At 44.7% G+C, this 20,723-nt stretch overlaps 1 protein-coding gene across 1 annotated transcript in view; it reads left to right on the top strand.

The window, feature by feature from the left end:
- The first annotated feature begins 8,106 nt into the window (after positions 1 to 8,106).
- Positions 8,107 to 20,723, top strand: part of GRK6 (G protein-coupled receptor kinase 6) — an 85,012-nt gene continuing 72,395 nt past the window's right edge. The window contains exons 1-4 of the mRNA XM_040405523.1: positions 8,107 to 8,228; positions 9,580 to 9,675; positions 20,060 to 20,172; positions 20,252 to 20,329. Of these exons, the coding sequence (XP_040261457.1) occupies positions 8,177 to 8,228; positions 9,580 to 9,675; positions 20,060 to 20,172; positions 20,252 to 20,329 (339 nt within the window). The 5' untranslated portion in view covers positions 8,107 to 8,176. The remainder of the gene's footprint in view (positions 8,229 to 9,579; positions 9,676 to 20,059; positions 20,173 to 20,251; positions 20,330 to 20,723) is intronic.

Genomic DNA, 20,723 nt, shown 5'->3' with positions numbered 1-20,723 from the left:
ATGGGGTCACTTGTGGGGTAGTTATACTGCCCTGGCATTCTAGGGGCCCAAATGTGTGGTAAGGAGTTTGAAATCAAATTCTGTAAAAAATGACCAGTGAAATCCGAAAGGTGCTCTTTGGAATGTGGGCCCCTTTGCCCACCTAGGCTGCAAAAAAGTGTCACACATCTGGTATCTCCGTATTCAGGAGAAGTTGGGGAATGTGTTTTGGGGTGTATTTTTACATATACCCATGCTGGGTGAGGTAAATATCTTTGTCAAATGCCAACTTTGTATAAAAAAATGGGAAAAGTTGTCTTTTGCCAATATATTTCTCTCACTCAGCATGGGTATATGTAAAATGACACCCCAAAACACATTCCCCAACTTCTCCTGAATACGGAGATACCACATGTGTGACACTTTTTTGCAGCCTAGGTGGGCAAAGGGGCCCACATTCCAAAGAGCACCTTTCGGATTTCACTGGTCATTTTTTACAGAATTTGATTTCAAACTCCTTACCACACATTTGGGCCCCTAGAATGCCCGGGCAGTATAACTACCCCACAAGTGACCCCATTTTGGAAAGAAGAGACCCCAAGGTATTCGCTGATGGGCATAGTGAGTTCATGGAAGTTTTTATTTTTTGTCACAAGTTAGTGGAATATGAGACTTTGTAAGAAAAAAATAAATAAAAAAAATCATTATTTACCACTAACTTGTGACAAAAAATAAAAAATTCTAGGAACTCGCCATGCCCCTCACGGAATACCTTGGGGTGTCTTCTTTCCAAAATGGGGTTACTTGTGGGGTAGTTAGACTGCCCTGGCATTCTAGGGGCCCAAATGTGTGGTAAGGAGTTTGAAATCAAATTCTGTAAAAAATGGCCAGTGAAATCCGAAAGGTGCTCGTTGGAATGTGGGCCCCTTTGCCCACCTAGGCTGCAAAAAAGTGTCACACATGTGGTATCTCCGTATTCAGGAGAAGTTGGGGAATGTGTTTTGGGGTGTCATTTTACATATACCCATGCTGGGTGAGATAAATATCTTGGTCAAATGCCAACTTTGTATAAAAAAAATGGGAAAAGTTGTCTTTTGCCAAGATATTTCTCTCACCCAGCATGGGTATATGTAAAATGACACCCCAAAACACATTGCCCAACTTCTCCTGAATACGGAGGTACCAGATGTGTGACACTTTTTTGCAGCCTAGGTGGGCAAAGGGGCCCACATTCCAAAGAGCACCTTTCGGATTTCACTGGTCATTTTTTACAGAATTTGATTTCAAACTCCTTACCACACATTTGGGCCCCTAGAATGCCAGGGCAGTCTAACTACCCCACAAGTGACCCCATTTTGGAAAGAAGTCACCCCAAGGTATTCGCTGATGGGCATAGTGAGTTCATGGAAGTTTTTATTTTTTGTCACAAGTTAGTGGAATATGAGACTTTGTATGAAAAAAAAAAAAAAAAATCATCATTTTCCACTAACTTGTGACAAAAAATAAAAAATTCTAGGAACTTGCCATGCCCCTCACGGAATACCTTGGGGTGTTTTCTTTCCAAAATGGGGTCACTTGTGGGGTAATTATACTGCCCTGGCATTTTCCAGGGGCCCTAATGTGTGGTAAGTAGGTAAATGACCTGTGAAATCCGAAAGGTGCTCTTTGGAATGTGGGCCCCTTTGCCCACCTAGGCTGCAAAAAAGTGTCACACATCTGGTATCTCCGTATTCAGGAGAAGTTGGGGAATGTGTTTTGGGGTGTCATTTTACATATACCCATGCTGGGTGAGAGAAATATCTTGGCAAAAGACAACTTTTCCCATTTTTTTATACAAAGTTGGCATTTGACCAAGATATTTATCTCACCCAGCATGGGTATATGTAAAATGACACCCCAAAACACATTCCCCAACTTCTCCTGAATACGGAGATACCAGATGTGTGACACTTTTTTGCAGCCTAGGTGGGCAAAGGTGCCCAAATTCCTTTTAGGAGGGCATTTTTAGACATTTGGATACCAGACTTCTTCTCACGCTTTGGGGCCCCTAAAATGCCAGGGCAGTATAAATACCCCACATGTGACCCCATTTTGGAAAGAAGACACCCCAAGGTATTCAATGAGGGGCATGGCGAGTTCATAGAAAAAAAAAATTTGGGCACAAGTTAGCGGAAATTGATTTTTTTGATTTTTTTCTCACAAAGTCTCCCTTTCCGCTAACTTGGGACAAAAATTTCAATCTTTCATGGACTCAATATGCCCCTCAGCGAATACCTTGGGGTATCTTCTTTCCAAAATGGTGTTATTTGTGGGGTGTTTGTACTGCCCTGGCATTTGAGGGTCTCCGCAATCATTACATGTATGGCCAGCATTAGGAGTTTCTGCTATTCTCCTTATATTGAGCATACGGGTAATGAGATTTTTTTTTTCCGTTCAGCCTCTGGGCTGAAAGAAAAAAATGAACGGCACAGATTTCTTCATTCGCATCGATCAATGTGGATGAAAAAATCTCTGCCAAAAAAAAAAAGGAGGGGAAAGGCGTCTGCCAGGACATAGGAGCTCCGCCCAACATCCATACCCACTTAGCTCGTATGCCCTGGCAAACCAGATTTCTCCATTCACATCAATCGATGTGGATGAATAAATCATTGCCGGGATTTTTTTATTTTTTTTTATATACAAAGTGTTTGCCAAAGCATAGGAACACCGCCACCTCCTCAGCTCATATGCCTCGGCAAACGTATCTTTTACTGCAGAGGAGAAATCTCGTCTTGCAGCGCCGCATACCCTGACTTGCGTGTAATCTGACAGCAGCGCAATGCTTCTGTCAGAATGCACATCAGTGCTGCAGCTAGTCGATCGGTTGGTCCACCTGGAAGGTAAAAAAAAAAAAAAAAAAAACCAGGCCGCAACACAATAATTTTATTAACTTTGGAAGAGAGCATATAAACGTTAACTTTTTGAACTGAACATTAACCTTTTTGCTTACTGGTGTTTTTTTTTTTTTTTACCTTTATAGAACATACCTCTCCTTCCCCATGGGTCAATGTGCAAAGCGCAAATCGCCCAAAGATGTGGCGAAGTACGTTATGCACTTTGTCCCATGTGAAAGGAGACGTTTGCAGCAGCTGTGAGTAAATGGGCCCTAATAGCCCTGTGTGCCTGTCCTGGTGAGATGTGATCCCTATGCTAAGTGTACCTGTGTGTGGTACTTCCGGAAACACTCTCCTAAACATAGGGCAGGGTGGTCTGCACAGTCAGGACAGAAATAGCGGGTGTCACGCCTTATTCCACTCCTGCTACAGACACGACATCTTTTTCGGGGTGACGGTTGGGTTGAGGTACCAGCAACGACATTGGGGAAATGTCGCTCGTGTAGACGGCTACTACACTGGTGGATGGGGCCACGGAACCTTCTGGATACAGGAGGTTCTCGTTGATCTCTTCCTGGAATTTGAGGAAGGATCGTGTTCTCCCAGCCTTACTGTAGAGAACAAAACTATTATACAGCGCCAATTGAATCAAATATACAGACACCTTCTTATACCAGCGTCTGGTTCTGCGGGAAACTAAATACGGAGACAACATCTGGTCATTGAAGTCCACCCCTCCCATGAGCAAATTATAGTCGTGGACTGAGAGGGGCTTTTCAATGACACGGGTTGCTCGCTCAATTTGGATTGTCGTGTCTGCGTGAATGGAGGAGAGCATGTAAACGTCACGCTTGTCTCTCCATTTCACCGCAAGCAGTTCTTCGTTACACAAGGCAGCCCTCTCCCCCCTTGCAAGACGGGTGGTAACGAGCCGTTAGGGGAAGCCCCGGCGACTAGGTCGCACGGTGCCACAGGCGCAAATCCGTTCTAGAAACAAATGCCTAAAGAGGGCCACACTTGTGTAGAAATTGTCCACATAAAGATGGTACCCCTTGCCGAATAAGGGTGACACCAAGTCCCAGACTGTCTTCCCACTGCTCCCCAGGTAGTCAGGGCAACCGACCGGCTCCAGGGTCTGATCTTTTCCCTCATAGACACGAAATTTGTGGGTATAGCCTGTGGCACTTTCACAGAGCTTATACAATTTGACCCCATACCGGGCACGCTTGCTTGGGATGTATTGTTTGAAGCCAAGGCGCCCGGTAAAATGTATTAGGGACTCGTCTATGCAGATGTTTTGCTCGGGGGTATACAAATCTGCAAATTTATGGTTGAAATGGTCTATGAGGGGCTGAATTTTGTGGAGCCGGTCAAAAGCTGGGTGGCCTCTGGGACGGGAGGTGGTGTTGTCGCTAAAATGCAGAAAACGCAGGATGGTCTCAAATCGTGTCCTGGACATAGCAGCAGAGAACATGGGCATGTGATGAATCGGGTTCGTGGACCAATATGACCGCAATTCATGCTTTTTAGTTAGACCCATGTTGAGGAGAAGGCCCAGAAAAATTTTAATTTCGGAAACTTGGACTGGTTTCCACCGGAAAGGCTGGGCATAAAAGCTTCCCGGGTTTGCGGTTATAAATTGTGTGGCATACCGGTTTGTTTCTGCCACAACTAAGTCTAAGAGCTCCGCAGTCAAGAACAGCTCAAAAAATCCCAGGGCCGAACCGATTTGAGCCGTCTCAACCCGAACTCCAGACTGGGCGGTGAAAGGGGGAACTACAGGTGCGGCTGAAGTTGGTGACTGCCAATCAGGGTTTGCCAGCACCTCAGGGACTCTAGGGGCTCTACGGGCCTGTCTGTGCGGTGGCTGCGACGGGGTAACTACTGCACGTGCCACCGTACCAGCTTCAACTGCCCTTCTGGTGCTCGCTTCTTCACCATGTTGTACGGCAGTGCTGGTACTAGGTCCAGGAAGGGCTGCGCTGCTGGTGTATGCCTCACCACGTGATCCGGCAGCGCCAGCCCCACTCTGCTGCTCTTGAAGCGGATCCTGCGTAACCTGTGGTCTAGCGACACGGGGCCGGGTACGCCTGGTGCTATCAGGGACCTCAGCCTCCTCGTACGAACTTTGGGTCAGAGAGCCACTGCTTTCTACAGGTTCATATTCTGACCCGCTAGATTCGTCAGATGAGGGTTCCCACTCCTCATCCGACTGGGTCAGAATCCTGTAGGCCTCTTCAGAAGAATACCCCCTGTTTGACATTTTGGACTACTAAATTTAGGGGTATTCCCTGAGACTACCCAAGAAAAAAAACAAGCCTGTCTTACAAAGGGGCAGCTAGCGAAGTACCGGAGGCCGCTGCGGTTGATAAAAAATATCAAAACAGATTTTTTTATCGCCGCAGTGCGTGTAAAGTGAATGTGCAGTGATCAAAAAATATATATTTTTTGTCACTGCGGCGGGGCGGGCGTGGGTGAACGCACGTGTGGGCGACCGATCAGGCCTGATCGGGCAAACACTGCGTTTTGGGCGGAGGGCGAGCTAAGGTGACACTAATACAATTATAGATCTGACCGTGATCAGTTTTGATCACTTACAGATACTATAAAAGTACAAATGCTGATCAGCGATACGCTAAACAGCGAATAAGTGACTGCGGTGCGGTGGGCTGGGCGCTAACTCACGCTAAACTACCTAACCAAGGGGCCTAAACTATCCCTAAAACCTAACAGTCAATACCAGTGAAAAAAAAAAGTGACAGTTTACACTGATCACTTTTTTTCCTTTCACTAGTGATTGACAGGGGCGATCAAAGGGGTGATCAAAGGGTTAATTGGGGTGCAGGGGGGTGATCTGGGGCTAAGTGTAGTGTTGGTGGGTACTCACAGTGATGTGTGCTCCTCTGCTGGATCCAACCGACGAAAAGGACCAGCAGAGGAGCAGAGAAGCCATATAACAGATCATATTTACTAATATGATCTGTTATATGGCTTGTGATTGGATTTTTTGAAAATCGCCAGCCTGCCAGCCAATGATCGTTGCTGGCAGGCTGGTGACAAAATTGTTCTTTAACTTTTGCCGGCCCGCGATGCGCATGCGCGTGCCGGCTTTGACCGAAATCTCGCGTCTCGCGAGATGACGCACGGATGCGTCCAGGAGGAATGAATCAACCACCTTCCGGACGCATCCGTGCGTTAGGCAGTCGGGAGGTGGTTAAAGCAGGAAAATGCACATAAATAACATGAATAAAGTGACATTTTGCATATAAAACACAATAGCCCTGTTCCACAGGAGGTGGACTACGACATAGCCCAATTGACCCTTGTGTAGTGCCCACATTTACCTAGCGGGACACTACATATGTATTTTGCGGTCTGCAAACAATACGGATGACGTCCGTGTGCATTCCGTATTTTGCGGAATGGAACAGCTGGCCCCTAATAGAACAGTACTTTCCTTGTCCGTAATGCGGACCATAATAGGACATGTTCTATTTTTTTGTGGAACGGAAATACAGACATAGAGAAACGGAATGCACACTGAGTAACTTGCGGTTTTTTTTGCTGACCCATTGAAATGAATGGTTCCATATACGGTCCGCAAAAAAAGGAACAGACACGGAAACAAAATTCGTTCGTCTGCATGAGCCCTAATCCATATGCAAATGAGTGCTCCTAAGTGCCCAGGAGTGGCCTTCGGTGTGTAGGCCACTATGCCTTCTTTTTACATTACTCCTCCTCAGCCTCTTCCTTGGCCTGCCCTGCAAGTCCCTTGCCTCATCCACAAGACTGGCCGAGATCCCGCACGTGCATAGTGCCCCGCCAGCCTGGGCATGCACAGTGTGATGCCCATTGTGGGCATGGCATCGCTACATGTAGTGCGCATGCGCCAGCAAACGGTGCGAATTCAGTGACTAGGGGGCGGACCAGAAGCAAACAGAAGGACTGGAGGCCGGCACATGCGCACTACATGTAGCAATGCCATGCCAACAATGGGCATCACAGTGCATGTAGAGCAGCCTGGGCACCTACACACCAAACGCCACTCCTGGGCACTTGCAAGCCCTCATTTGCATATGGGTTAAACTGCGTATTTCCTGCTGGTGAAAGTCAGAAGAAAATGACAAAGGTACCATTTGAATCATGGATAGGTGTGCTAGAGAGCCATGTAAGCGGTGTATAACGTCATATTTTGGTGACAGACTCCCTTTAAAGGTTTAATCCAACACAATTTTATTTTTTTTATTTTTTTCAGACCCCTTCAAAGTGGCTGGACCTGCGGTGGGGTTCATACTTACCCCGTCCCATCCGCTGGATTCCAGCTGCATAGCTTCATGGTTGCCTCTGCGTTTGACGGGTCACCACTGAGTCCAGAGATTGGCTGCAGCAGTCACTTGATGCCTGTCAACAGAATGTTGGCTTGGCAGAGACCCAGGAGTTAACATATCCATGGCATATGTACCATTTTGAACACTGCATGCTGGGGGTACCAGGTACACCCATTGTGTCCGGTCTCTTTCTGTCAGCATCTGCCTGTGATCATGCACCAGCACCCATGACTTTCCAGCTGAGTATACCAGGGACATGGATTTCCAGGAAGAATCAAAGGAATTGATGATTTCAGGTTGTGTGAAGAAAACTTCTCATTCCTTCCATTAAGGTGAATATCTGAACAGCGCTAATGTACAATGTATTATTTAGAGGCAGGGCTTGTGACTGCAGGTAGACTGGAATGTTACTAATGTGCTGCACATATTCCTCCACATGTAATATTTATTACAGTACATTTCCTCCCTCAGTAATGTAATGCACTCTGTCTGGTAACTAATTAGGAAAGTACTGGGCAGAGCTCTGTGCCAGCCTAAGCCATACTAACTACATACTGCACGTATGAGAGGAAAGATGAAGGCAGCCAACTATTCGCCAATTTCAACATAGAGCCCCCTTCACTCCCTCGTGACGTCATGACAGATTTATATAGAGCACGAACATCCCCGAGGGGTTCACAAATAAGGGCGGCATCTAGTGACAATCCCAGTGACCAATCACTTTAAAGACCTGACTGAAGACTCCGCCCAGTCAGGGCTGTTCTACCAATCACCGTTAAGAGCTCCATGACAGCTACTAGAAGCGATCAGAGCCGTGTGAACGGGAATCCTGTTAATGCTGATTGTAAAGTTCAGCCAATCAGCGGTGTGTCCGGGGGTGCGGCTGCTCGCTGATTGGTTGGGGTGGGTGTGGTCTGTGATTAGCAGCAGGGTGGTGGGAGTCTGGCAGAGAGTGAGTGGCCGCCCGAGGCTCGGAGCCCCTGGCCAGGCCAACCTATGGAGCTCGAAAATATAGTAGCCAACACTGTGCTGCTGAAAGCCAGGGAAGGTGCGTATATATGCATGCACTGGGGTGGCGGAGACGGGCACTAGCTGGGGGCAAAAGTTACATATGTCTTCATGTGTGCAGTGCACGGCAGTTGTAGGCTGGCTGTGACTGTAGATGTGTACGAGCCTGTGCATAGCTGGGTAGACAGTGTGTACTGTAGTAGGGGCATGTGTACCACAAGGAGTAGTAGTTATCATGTGATACATAATGTCATTTGGAGGGTCTTTAAGAAAAATGAAAGGGACTTGCCTTGAAGCTGCCATTCCAGACATGGGGGTAATATGATTAAGAAGAATTAGAAAAAACATAGGGATTGTTGTGGCTCTTAACATCACTGATATTAGTAACCTCCCATCATCTGGTCCAGGCAGGGACCTCTGACCTGTTAGTAATGAGCTAAGAAGCCTAGCATGGCTAGAGAAGGGTTAACCGGACATGTCAGAAGAGGTTCTGAAGTGTACAGTCCCATCATCTGGTCCAGGCAGGGACCTCTGAGCTGTTAGTAATGAGCTAAGAAGCCTAGCATGGCTAGAGAAGGGTTAATCGGACATGTCAGAAGAGGTTCTGAAGTGTAATGCCCCTTTAAATGCACAGTTCTTCACCCCTAGGCCCACGTTTGGTGTAAGCTGTGAAATAAAAAGTAACCATTCATGGCACGTACCAAATTTGAAAGTGCTGAGGAGAGGGGTGTGGACTTCACGGTTTAGGTTGATATATTTAGCTCACATTTGTTCCAGTTTTGTCTTTTAGTCAGTTTGGTGCCGGTCAGCAACCTTCATCACCACAGCTGCTGTGAAACTACAACTCCCAGCATGCACACTCTTCTGGCTCTTCTTGTAACTCCCACAGACGTGAATGGGGGATTTGGGGAGTTGTAGTTTCAGAACAGTTGGGGTGCCGTAGGTGGCTGATCTCTCAGAAATGGCGGCTTCTTCACATGACAGTCAAGTCAATGGGGCTGTTCTCACATCCATGTTTTATATACTGATCCGAGCATCTCGTTGCGTGTCCTGTTTTGGTCTGTTTTTACAGATCAGAATAGACCATTCAATGTACAGGAGTGAGAAAAAACGGATCAGTTTTTTTGGGGGCAGAAAATCGCACACGGTCATGTAAATGTGGGCATAGCCTATGTAAATCAGGATGCTGACGATGTGTCAGAAATGAAAGGTAAGAGATTTGTAAACTGTAAAGTCATTTCCATTTATTTGCATTTTAACAATGTTTTTCCTGAAAAGCGTGCAAGGCCTATTATTCAAAGGCGACCACGGATTTGCCTACACACGTGATCATCTGCTCTGAGCGTCTGCTCTGCAGAAAGATATCTGATATGTCTCCCATTTATCTTCAGGTGGAGGGGGGAACCGGAAAGGAAAAAGCAAAAAATGGCGGCAAATGTTGCAGTTCCCTCATATCAGTGAGTGCGAGGAGTTGAGGCGTATACTTGGTGAGTTCACCAGGTCACCCCAAAGTTGTATTTCCTAACATAACCAAGATGTAATCCCCCACCCTCTGCCTGCGATTCCTCATCTGCCTCCAACGCTGTTAGTGTTGACTAATATTTCTTCGCTTCCTCTTCTATGGTGTTCTAACCACTTCCTGTACAAGTGTGTTAATGGGCCATATTACGTGTTTCACAAGTAACTGTGAGAGTGAAAATGTTCTGCCGCGGGATATCAGCTAGTAGTACCAGGATACGATCCTATCGTATTATCTTTAATTTTTATTGCTCCAGTACATCTAAGGCCCCATTCACACATCCGCAATTCTGTTCCGCATTTTGCGGAACGGAATTGCGGACCCATTCATTTCTATGAATGTGCTGCCCGGATGTGGAATTGCGGACCCGCACTTCCGGGTCCGCAATTCCGTTCCCGGAAAAAAAACAACATGTCCTATTCTTGTCCGCAATTGCGGACAAGTATAGGCATATTCTATTGGTGACGGCGATGTGCGGTCCCCAAAATGCGGAACGCACATTGCTGGTGTCCGTGTTTTGTGGATCCGCAAAACACACTACGGACGTGTAAATGTAGCCTAAACGGATGCCTCAGAGTGATGCCATACAGTGGCATCCGTCACCATAGAGTTCCATTGTAAAAAAAAAAAAAGTATAAGTTTTTTTTTTTTTTACCGGACTCTGCAGGATACAAGAACGTGGTGTGCTGCATTTTTGTATCCTTTTTTTTTTTTTTTCTAACGTATACGTCAAACGGAGGCATAATATGAACCCACATGATGTGAACCCACCCTAAAATGGGCTTATTTCACACAAGCGATATGGATTGTGTCACGGTCTGTTCAGGGAAAAACTGATGGTTTTGTATGCAAGTTCAATCAGGTTTGTCTGCGATTGTATTCAGTTTTTCAGTTTTTTCCACGCGGATGCGAATATTCACACCTGCAAATAAAAACTGTAGAATAACTATCTACATCTCCTAGCACCATCAGTGAAAAACGCATTGCATCCTGATGCCTTCCGTTTTTTCACACAAGCCCCATTCAAATGCACAATATAGAACATGCTGAGAATTTTATTTTATTTTTTGAATGCAAAGATGATGTGTGAAAAACCACACTCATGTACATACACAGACCCATTGAAATGAATGGGTCAGGATTCAGTTTGGATGGAAAACTCGCTTGTGTGAAAATGGCCTTATAGTGCAGTTGTAGCCTAAATATGCTGCCTTATGTAGAGGCATTATATAACAGCTGCAGTTTGCTCCCTGCTTCCCAAAATGGCAACCAGAGAGACCTTTATTAAACTGGTTGTTCAGCCATCACTGCTGATCAGCGGGGGTCTGACACCCCGCACACCCAAAGGTAGCTGTTCAGTGTAGTCAGCACTAGAGCTACACAGCACCATCAACATTGTAAAGGTGCATTCACATGACCATACGTGTTTTATATGCCGCAAAACACGGATACCGGCCCCCTGCAACCCACTGACCAATTGACTTCATTGGGTCTGTGGTTCTCATGTTGCGGCAAAGTATGGATCCAGTGCTATGTTTTGCGGTGTGGCCGCATGGATGCGGAAGTACATAGAAGCCCACAAAAAAACACTTGCGGTCATGTGAATGTCACCTAATGGCAGCGCTTGTCACTACAACACTACTCCGATTAAAGTCGTGTAAGCAGCGCCGCAGTGACAAGCACTGTACAAAACAATGTTGACTGGTCTATCTTGGGCGCCAACTTCTGGCAACAGAGCTATACATGACAACTAATTGGCTGGGGTGTGGGGTTTCTGACCCAGCTGATCAGCTAGTGATGGCCTATCCTGAGGAGAGACCATCACTTAAAAAAGGCTGAACAACCCCTTTAAAACCGGAATTTTGCAATATATTCTTAACCTATCCCTTGCCAGCAATGGAGCTGGTGTAGCTCTCAGGTATCACCTTACTGGCATAGATTATAGTAAATGTGCCAGGCCGGCTAAGCCCCCACTTGCACCACCCACTCCCTGCTCTGCTCACTTTTTAGAAAAGTGGTGAGGGGCAGAACAAACCCCCAAAAAGTTGTAACATTTTTCACAAACAAGGCGTGCGCCAAACTTTGACTATTTTTGCACCAGTATTGTGGCGTACAGGGGTCGATAAATGTCTCTCAAAGAATATTTTACCATTTAGCTAATCCAAGCAATCAGAGAACCCATAGTCTATTGCATCTTTGAATAGAGTGCTCCTTCTGCCCGTCCCAGCCACTGTCACTAGTGATGTACATCAGTGTGTACACAACACCATGTCAGTCACTTCTCCGAGGGACAGGGGAGGTGGGGGAAGCACTCTGCCCCGGAGTACAGCACACTCCTATCCAAACTGTAAAGTACGACCTTGTACATGTATTTGGGCAGGAACATACAGGTGCCGTGTCTACAGATCCAAATCGTCTTTATGGTAACAAACTACAAATAAACTAATATTCTGTAATCTGATGCTGTGGTAATATTGCAATCCATAGGTTCCTTCATTTTTGCAGACCTACCAAATGTAAATTAGTAAGACATAGAAAGCAAATGAAAGGCAGTACAAATGCAAGATCAGACTATACAGGATGTACACAGGTTGTTCCCTGCACTGCCAATTTTTGGAAAAGTGATGAGTGGGTGCAAAGCCCTCAAAGTTGCACATTTTTGCACAAGCGAGATGTGTGGCATAATTTAGAACTTTTGATAGCAGAAAACTGGAGTAGGGGGATGATAAATGTCCCTCTAGGTGCCCATTTTGTTCTGCTCACACTTTGTGCATTTGGCTTACTGGCACTATATTTTAGCTGCCTCTTAAGAGGCCAAACAATTATTATAGATGAAAGTTGGTGCGAAGGTTTGGTCCCAGTAATTGCCCTATGATGTAAAGGTGCTGCCAGTAAGCTTATAGATAAGCAAATACTAATATGTGAGGTGATCACATCCTTTATATGGCACATAAAATACTCAATCATCAGCAGCACAGCTGCCATCTAACAGGCAAACGTTTTAAGGATGGACAATCGTAGTAACGATCATTCATGCCCATATATTACTGATCATTGCTTCATGTACCATATTTTGCGCCCTATAAGACGCCCTTTTTCAGTGAATGCAGCGCTCCCTGGATTCTGTACTCACTGTTTCCTGGTCCTCAGACGCTTGCTGTGCTGTGACTGCACACAGCGTAAGGACATCGGCGCACTATGACCTCACGCAGTGCGTGTCGGGTCACAGCACAGCCGGCGACAGGAAGAAGAGCGCTGTATGTGTGAAGCGGCTCTAACGTGGAGGTCTGACTGCGGGTCATTCACATGAAAGTCTGATCTGAGGTCTGATTGAGGGACTTATTAAGGTCTGATCTGAGGTCTATTTGGGGGACTTATTAAAGGGGTTGTTCGGGTTCAGAGCTGAACCCGGACATAACCCCTTCTTCACCCCTCCAGCCTTTCTGAGTGGAGCATCGGAACATTTCATGCTCCGATGAACTCCCTTGCCGTGCATCACGCAGGGCAAGGGCTGTTTTGTTTACATCCGCCTAGCAGTGTTCCCGGTGACGTCCCCGACACTAATGGGCGTGATTTAGCACTGCCCTAGGCTGTTTTACAGCCTGCCTATTAGTACCGGTGATGTCACCGGGCTCACTGCTAGGTGGAAGTCTCCACCTAGCATTCCCATAGGTTTAGTTGAAAGAAGAAGATCGGACCAAATTTAAACGGCGCTGATGCAGAAGAATGACTCCGTGTTGAGATGTTACCATATAGGTAATCTTTTATTCAAAAGTCTACGCGTTTCAGGGGCGGACTGCCCCCTTCATCAGGACGATAAAACATGTGTTCTGGTGTGCTTTACTATATAAACTCTGTTTGGGCGCGATGTGCAGTGACATAGGGGGCGTGAGGGGGGCGGGTTTTGTGGGCGTGGAGGAGTCCGGTGTTGCTAAGCTACTGTGACCTCCCTTACGGCCGGTATTGGTGTTCTCAAGGCAGTGGATAGGGGAGATTAGCATAAAGGGCGGGGATAGGGCGGGTTGCAGAGCGGGGGGAGGATGTCTGTGATGTCAGGGCACTGAACATTAGACGCTGATTGCAGGCAGAGATGTTTGTGAGCGAAATCTGCTGATAAGCGGGAGGTGCCGACCAGAGGCATTATGTGCCGATCTGAGGCATTTATGGTCCCTCTTCCGATCCGCTGTTCGATAGTATAGTGGCTACCGGACAGACGGATTGGAAGGCGGGACATGGGAGGAGTTCTGGCTAGTGGCAAGGGAGGAGCCAGGTTGCCTGGTGTGTGGTACGCTAGCTCTCGTTGCTATGTCCTTATGTTACGTATAAGGGGCGTAGAGGCTGGGAGTGACGTACAGGGGGCGGTGTTCATAGCCCCGATCACATGACAGTGTCATTCTATTGTGTTTATAGCGTTAGTGACCGGTATGCTTGGCTGCGGGGGTAAGGTATGCAGGCAATGTGGAGGATAGAAATGAAGAGAGGTATTTGGACGCTTCTAAAATATAGTAAAATATAGTAAAAGATAGAGGGTAAAAAATGCAAATATAAGATAAAGGGAAATTTGAAAAGACATAAAAGGTTTCCCCTATATACTTGTATACACATAAATATGTATACACGTGTATACACAGGGAATAAAATGAGATACATGAATTAAATGAGTTAAATAAATAAATAAATGTATGTATACGGCGGTATGTTAAATAAATATATATATATATGGTGGCGGTATATGTATGTGCATGTCCTTCCAGGTGATGGCGGTATAGACGTGCATAGGGGTGTAGGGCGGTCGTCATGAGCATGTGTACCCATGGACACACATATGCAGTGGGTAGTCTCCAGTCGCACACGTTCGGGCTATTGATCTTACTTTAGTCACACATATTGGAGTATTAAAATATAGTTTCCTTATTAGAGTATGGTTTCGCTCATTTCGTTGATTCCATATGGCCTCAGAGTATCTAATTGGTAGATCCAATAGACCTCTCTTCTTTGGAGGATACTGAATCTATTATATGGGTTGGGTGGTATATGGTCTATAGGAGTGATTGTTAATTTATGTCTATTTTTTTCTCGTGTGGTGGCGCAGTGTCGAGAGATGCTGTGTTTGATGCATAGTTTTTGGATGTTATGCCTATGCTGGTTGACTCTGCAGTGCAGTTCCTGTGTTGTGCGGCCTATATACTGGAGGCTGCATTCACATTCGATTAAATATATGACGTAACTACTTTTGCAAGTTAGATGGTATTTTATTGGGAAGCTAGTGCCGTTTATTGTGGAACTAAAGGAGGTCTTATTGTGTGTGATCATGTCGCAACACAAGCATCGTTTCGTGGCGCATTTGTAGCTGCCTACGCGTTCCTTTCTAGTTATATTTTTGATTTTTGTATGCTTTTTCTGTTTGCTTGGGGCTAGGACGCTTTTTATTGTAGGTGCTCTTCTGTAGGTGATCGTAGGTATATTGGGGAGATATTTTTCAAGGTAAGGATCCTGCCTCAAGACGTGCCAATGTTTGGACAGTATTGCGCGAATCGTTTTATTAGATGTATTATATTGCATAATTAGGTTTAAATGTTTTAGATTTTCTTCCTTTTGGTCTTTGGCTACACTCAGTAGGCATTCTTTCTGCGTATTTTTTAGGCTCCTTTTGTATGCGTCTTTTAATAGTTGGCTTGGGTAGCCTTTATCGGTGAATCTTTTTTGTATAATCTTTGCTTGTTCCTTGAACGTCTCGTTTTCTGTGCAATTACGTCTAATGCGCTTATACTGACTATATGGTATGTTTTGCAGCCATTTTTTGTGGTGAAAGCTCTTATAGTGTATATAACTGTTAGTATCGACCTGTTTAAAAAATATCTTTGTTGTGACAATGTTATTAGTAATATTGATGGTAATGTCTAGGAAATCTATTTGTTGTTTCTGGAAGTTTGGAGTGAAGGTGATACCCCAGTTCGTATTATTCAGTTTTTCGTGAAATTTTAGGGCTGAGTGTTCATCCCCGTCCCAGATAATAAAAATATCATCGATGTATCTCTTATAGTAAATGATCTGCTCGTTGGTGACGTGTTCATTCTCAAAGTGGCCCATAAATATGTTAGCGAAAGCTGGCGCTACTTTCGTACCCATAGCGGTACCGCGGCATTGATGATATGTGATGCCGTTGTATATAAAGAAGTTGTTCTCTAAGATGAACCGTAAGCACTCCAATAGAAAGTTGACCTGTGGTGATTTTAGGGTGGTGTCGTTGCGTAGTGTGGCTTCTATGCACTTGATCCCTAGATTGTGTTCGATGTTTGAGTATAATGCTGTAACGTCCATGGTGAATAGTGCATAAGTGCTCCTCCATGTTATGTTTCCAATTTCTTCCATTAGCTGTCTTGAGTCATGTAGGTAACTTGGTAGATTCTGGACATATGGTTGAAGAAAGAGATCAAGGTAATGGGATAGATTACTTGTTGCTGAGTTTGTGTTTGACACGATGGGCCTCCCTGGGGGTTTTTCTGTATTCTTGTGTATTTTTGGTAAATGATAGAAGTGCGGGTTTGACGGTGCTTTAGGTATAAGGAAGTTTTTTTCTTTTTTGTTTATGTATTGAGTTTTATGGGCCCTTTTAACAAGGCTTCCAAGGTTCTTAACCCGTACTTCTATCATTTACCAAAAATACACAAGAATACAGAAAAACCCCCAGGGAGGCCCATCGTGTCAAACACAAACTCAGCAACAAGTAATCTATCCCATTACCTTGATCTCTTTCTTCAACCATATGTCCAGAATCTACCAAGTTACCTACATGACTCAAGACAGCTAATGGAAGAAATTGGAAACATAACATGGAGGAGCACTTATGCACTATTCACCATGGACGTTACAGCATTATACTCAAACATCGAACACAATCTAGGGATCAAGTGCATAGAAGCCACACTACGCAACGACACCACCCTAAAATCACCACAGGTCAACTTTCTATTGGAGTGCTTACGGTTCATCTTAGAGAACAACTTCTTTATATACAACGGCATCACATATCATCAATGCCGCGGTACCGCTATGGGTACGAAAGTAGCGCCAGCTTTCGCTAACATATTTATGGGCCACTTTGAGAATGAACACGTCACCAACGAGCAGATCATTTACTATAAGAGATACATCGATGATATTTTTATTATCTGGGACGGGGATGAACACTCAGCCCTAAAATTTCACGAAAAACTGAATAATACGAACTGGGGTATCACCTTCACTCCAAACTTCCAGAAACAACAAATAGATTTCCTAGACATTACCATCAATATTACTAATAACATTGTCACAACAAAGACATTTTTTAAACAGGTCGATACTAACAGTTATATACACTATAAGAGCTTTCACCACAAAAAATGGCTGCAAAACATACCATATAGTCAGTATAAGCGCATTAGACGTAATTGCACAGAAAACGAGACGTTCAAGGAACAAGCAAAGATTATACAAAAAAGATTCACCGATAAAGGCTACCCAAGCCAACTATTAAAAGACGCATACAAAAGGAGCCTAAAAAATACGCAGAAAGAATGCCTACTGAGTGTAGCCAAAGACCAAAAGGAAGAAAATCTAAAACATTTAAACCTAATTATGCAATATAATACATCTAATAAAACGATTCGCGCAATACTGTCCAAACATTGGCACGTCTTGAGGCAGGATCCTTACCTTGAAAAATATCTCCCCAATATACCTACGATCACCTACAGAAGAGCACCTACAATAAAAAGCGTCCTAGCCCCAAGCAAACAGAAAAAGCATACAAAAATCAAAAATATAACTAGAAAGGAACGCGTAGGCAGCTACAAATGCGCCACGAAACGATGCTTGTGTTGCGACATGATCACACACAATAAGACCTCCTTTAGTTCCACAATAAACGGCACTAGCTTCCCAATAAAATACCATCTAACTTGCAAAAGTAGTTACGTCATATATTTAATCGAATGTGAATGCAGCCTCCAGTATATAGGCCGCACAACACAGGAACTGCACTGCAGAGTCAACCAGCATAGGCATAACATCCAAAAACTATGCATCAAACACAGCATCTCTCGACACTGCGCCACCACACGAGAAAAAAATAGACATAAATTAACAATCACTCCTATAGACCATATACCACCCAACCCATATAATAGATTCAGTATCCTCCAAAGAAGAGAGGTCTATTGGATCTACCAATTAGATACTCTGAGGCCATATGGATTAAACGAAATGAGCGAAACCATACTCTAATAAGGAAACTATATTTTAATACTCCAATATGTGTGACTAAAGTAAGATCAATAGCCCGAACGTGTGCGACTGGAGACTACCCACTGCATATGTGTGTCCATGGGTACACATGCTCATGACGACCGCCCTACACCCCTATGCACGTCTATACCGCCATCACCTGGAAGGACATGCACATACATATACCGCCACTATATATATATATATATATATATATATATATATATATATATATATATATATATATATATATATATATATATATATATATATATATATATATATATATATATATATATAATTTATTTAACATACCGCCGTATACATACATTTATTTATTTATTTATTTATTTAACTCATTTAATTCATGTATCTCATTTTATTCCCTGTGTATACACGTGTATACATATTTATGTGTATACAAGTATATAGGGGAAACCTTTTATGTCTTTTCAAATTTCCCTTTATCTTATATTTGCATTTTTTACCCTCTATCTTTTACTATATTTTACTATATTTTAGAAGCGTCCAAATACCTCTCTTCATTTCTATCCTCCACATTGCCTGCATACCTTACCCCCGCAGCCAAGCATACCGGTCACTAACGCTATAAACACAATAGAATGACACTGTCCTGTGATCGGGGCTATGAACACCGCCCCCTGTACGTCACTCCCAGCCTCTACGCCCCTTATACGTAACATAAGGACATAGCAACGAGAGCTAGCGTACCACACACCAGGCAACCTGGCTCCTCCCTTGCCACTAGCCAGAACTCCTCCCATGTCCCGCCTTCCAATCCGTCTGTCCGGTAGCCACTATACTATCGAACAGCGGATCGGAAGAGGGACCATAAATGCCTCAGATCGGCACATAATGCCTCTGGTCGGCACCTCCCGCTTATCAGCAGATTTCGCTCACAAACATCTCTGCCTGCAATCAGCGTCTAATGTTCAGTGCCCCGACATCACAGACATCCTCCCCCCGCTCTGCAACCCGCCCTATCCCCGCCCTTTATGCTAATCTCCCCTATCCACTGCCTTGAGAACACCAATACCGGCCGTAAGGGAGGTCACAGTAGCTTAGCAACACCGGACTCCTCCACGCCCACAAAACCCGCCCCCCTCACGCCCCCTATGTCACTGCACATCGCGCCCAAACAGAGTTTATATAGTAAAGCACACCAGAACACATGTTTTATCCTAATAAGTTTTATTGTCCTGATGAAGGGGGCAGTCTGCCCCTGAAACGCGTAGACTTTTGAATAAAAGATTACCTATATGGTAACATCTCAACACGGAGTCATTCTTCTGCATCAGCGCCGTTTAAATTTGGTCCGATCTTCTTCTTTCAACTAAACCTGCTTTATCTCTTTGACCGTGAGCGACGGAAAAAGGGCATAGACCAAGGCAGCAGATGCAGATCCATCCCCCGCAGACTGGACGGGATTATTTCCAGCAAGGCGAAACATAGGTGTTGTGACTTTTCACAACACCACATGGTAAGCATAATCAGTGCAATTCTGTATTATTGTCTGTAAGGTTCCACACAAGAGGCGCTGCCTCTTTCTGGTTTTTTCTTTCATATATACCTAGCATTCCCATACAGAGACCGGGTACATCACTAGATCTGATCTGCTGAAAAAGCCCTTGCCCTGCGTGATTCAGTGCAGGGCATGAAATGCTCCGATGCTCCACTCAGAGGGGCTGCCTGGATGAAGAAGGGGTTATGTCCGGGTTTAGCTCTGAACCCGGACAACCCCTCTATCTTTGGGAGTCTGTGAGGTCTGATGAAAAATATTGTTCTTATTTTCCTCCTCTAAAACCTAGATGCATGTTATGGGCAGGTGCATCTTATAGGGCGAAAAATCCAATGAATGCTACCAAACGCGCGAACGCTGTTCGAGAGTGAACATTTCTCTTCCAGATCAGTGCCCACTCTCATAGCCCATGGAAAAGGGCCCTTATTCTGCACCTTATTAAATCCATTCACTGTGTGGGAAGAGTACAAGCTGTCCTGTAAGTTCTCATTTTGTTCCTAGCACAGATGTTTTACCTGATTGCTTCTTTCTATGTGTCCAATAGAGCATGACTATCACAGTCTTTGTGACCGACAACCAATAGGACGTCTCCTCTTTCGCCAGTTTTGTGAGACTCGACCTGAGCTGCTGCGCTGTGTCCACTTTTTGGATGCTGTGGTAGGACTTTTGGGTGACCATGATATATTAAAGCATGTGTGGGGTAAACATTTCTTCATCACATTCCATTTATTTGCAGGCTGAATATGAGGTGTCCCCAGATGAGAAACGTAAAGAGTGTGGACAGCAGCTTATCGAGAAGTATCTCATTATCACGGTAAGGAATTTGATTCAGGAATATGTAGTTTTCTATGAAAAGTATCAAACTGCTTGTCACCAGCACTTTTAACAGTATTAGACTGGAGATGCCTGTCATCTGTTTAAAGAGTCCTCTGCTAGATGCATCGGATCTAGCAGATGGGGGGACAGTTAATGACCGTGCTCGGTCATTATCAGGAGAAGAACCTCTGCAGTATTCTTCACAAGATGCCATGCATGGACCCGGAGCTGCCAATTTCTTCTGGGAAAAACTGAATTATGGCTAATACCAAAGGCTCCCTTTCAAAATTATTTCCTTCTTTTCAAACTGGACTCTATAAAATCAGTGTGAATTGCGCTGACTTTTATGGCTGCTTGAAAGTTTCCTTCTCTTGCTCTTGTACTTTTGGATC

Source organism: Bufo bufo, chromosome 1, assembly GCF_905171765.1.
Source record: "Bufo bufo chromosome 1, aBufBuf1.1, whole genome shotgun sequence".
NCBI classification, from domain to species: Eukaryota; Metazoa; Chordata; class Amphibia; order Anura; family Bufonidae; genus Bufo; species Bufo bufo.
The sequence above is the reverse complement of the archived record's forward strand: the minus strand, read 5'-3'. Positions and strand labels throughout refer to the sequence as shown.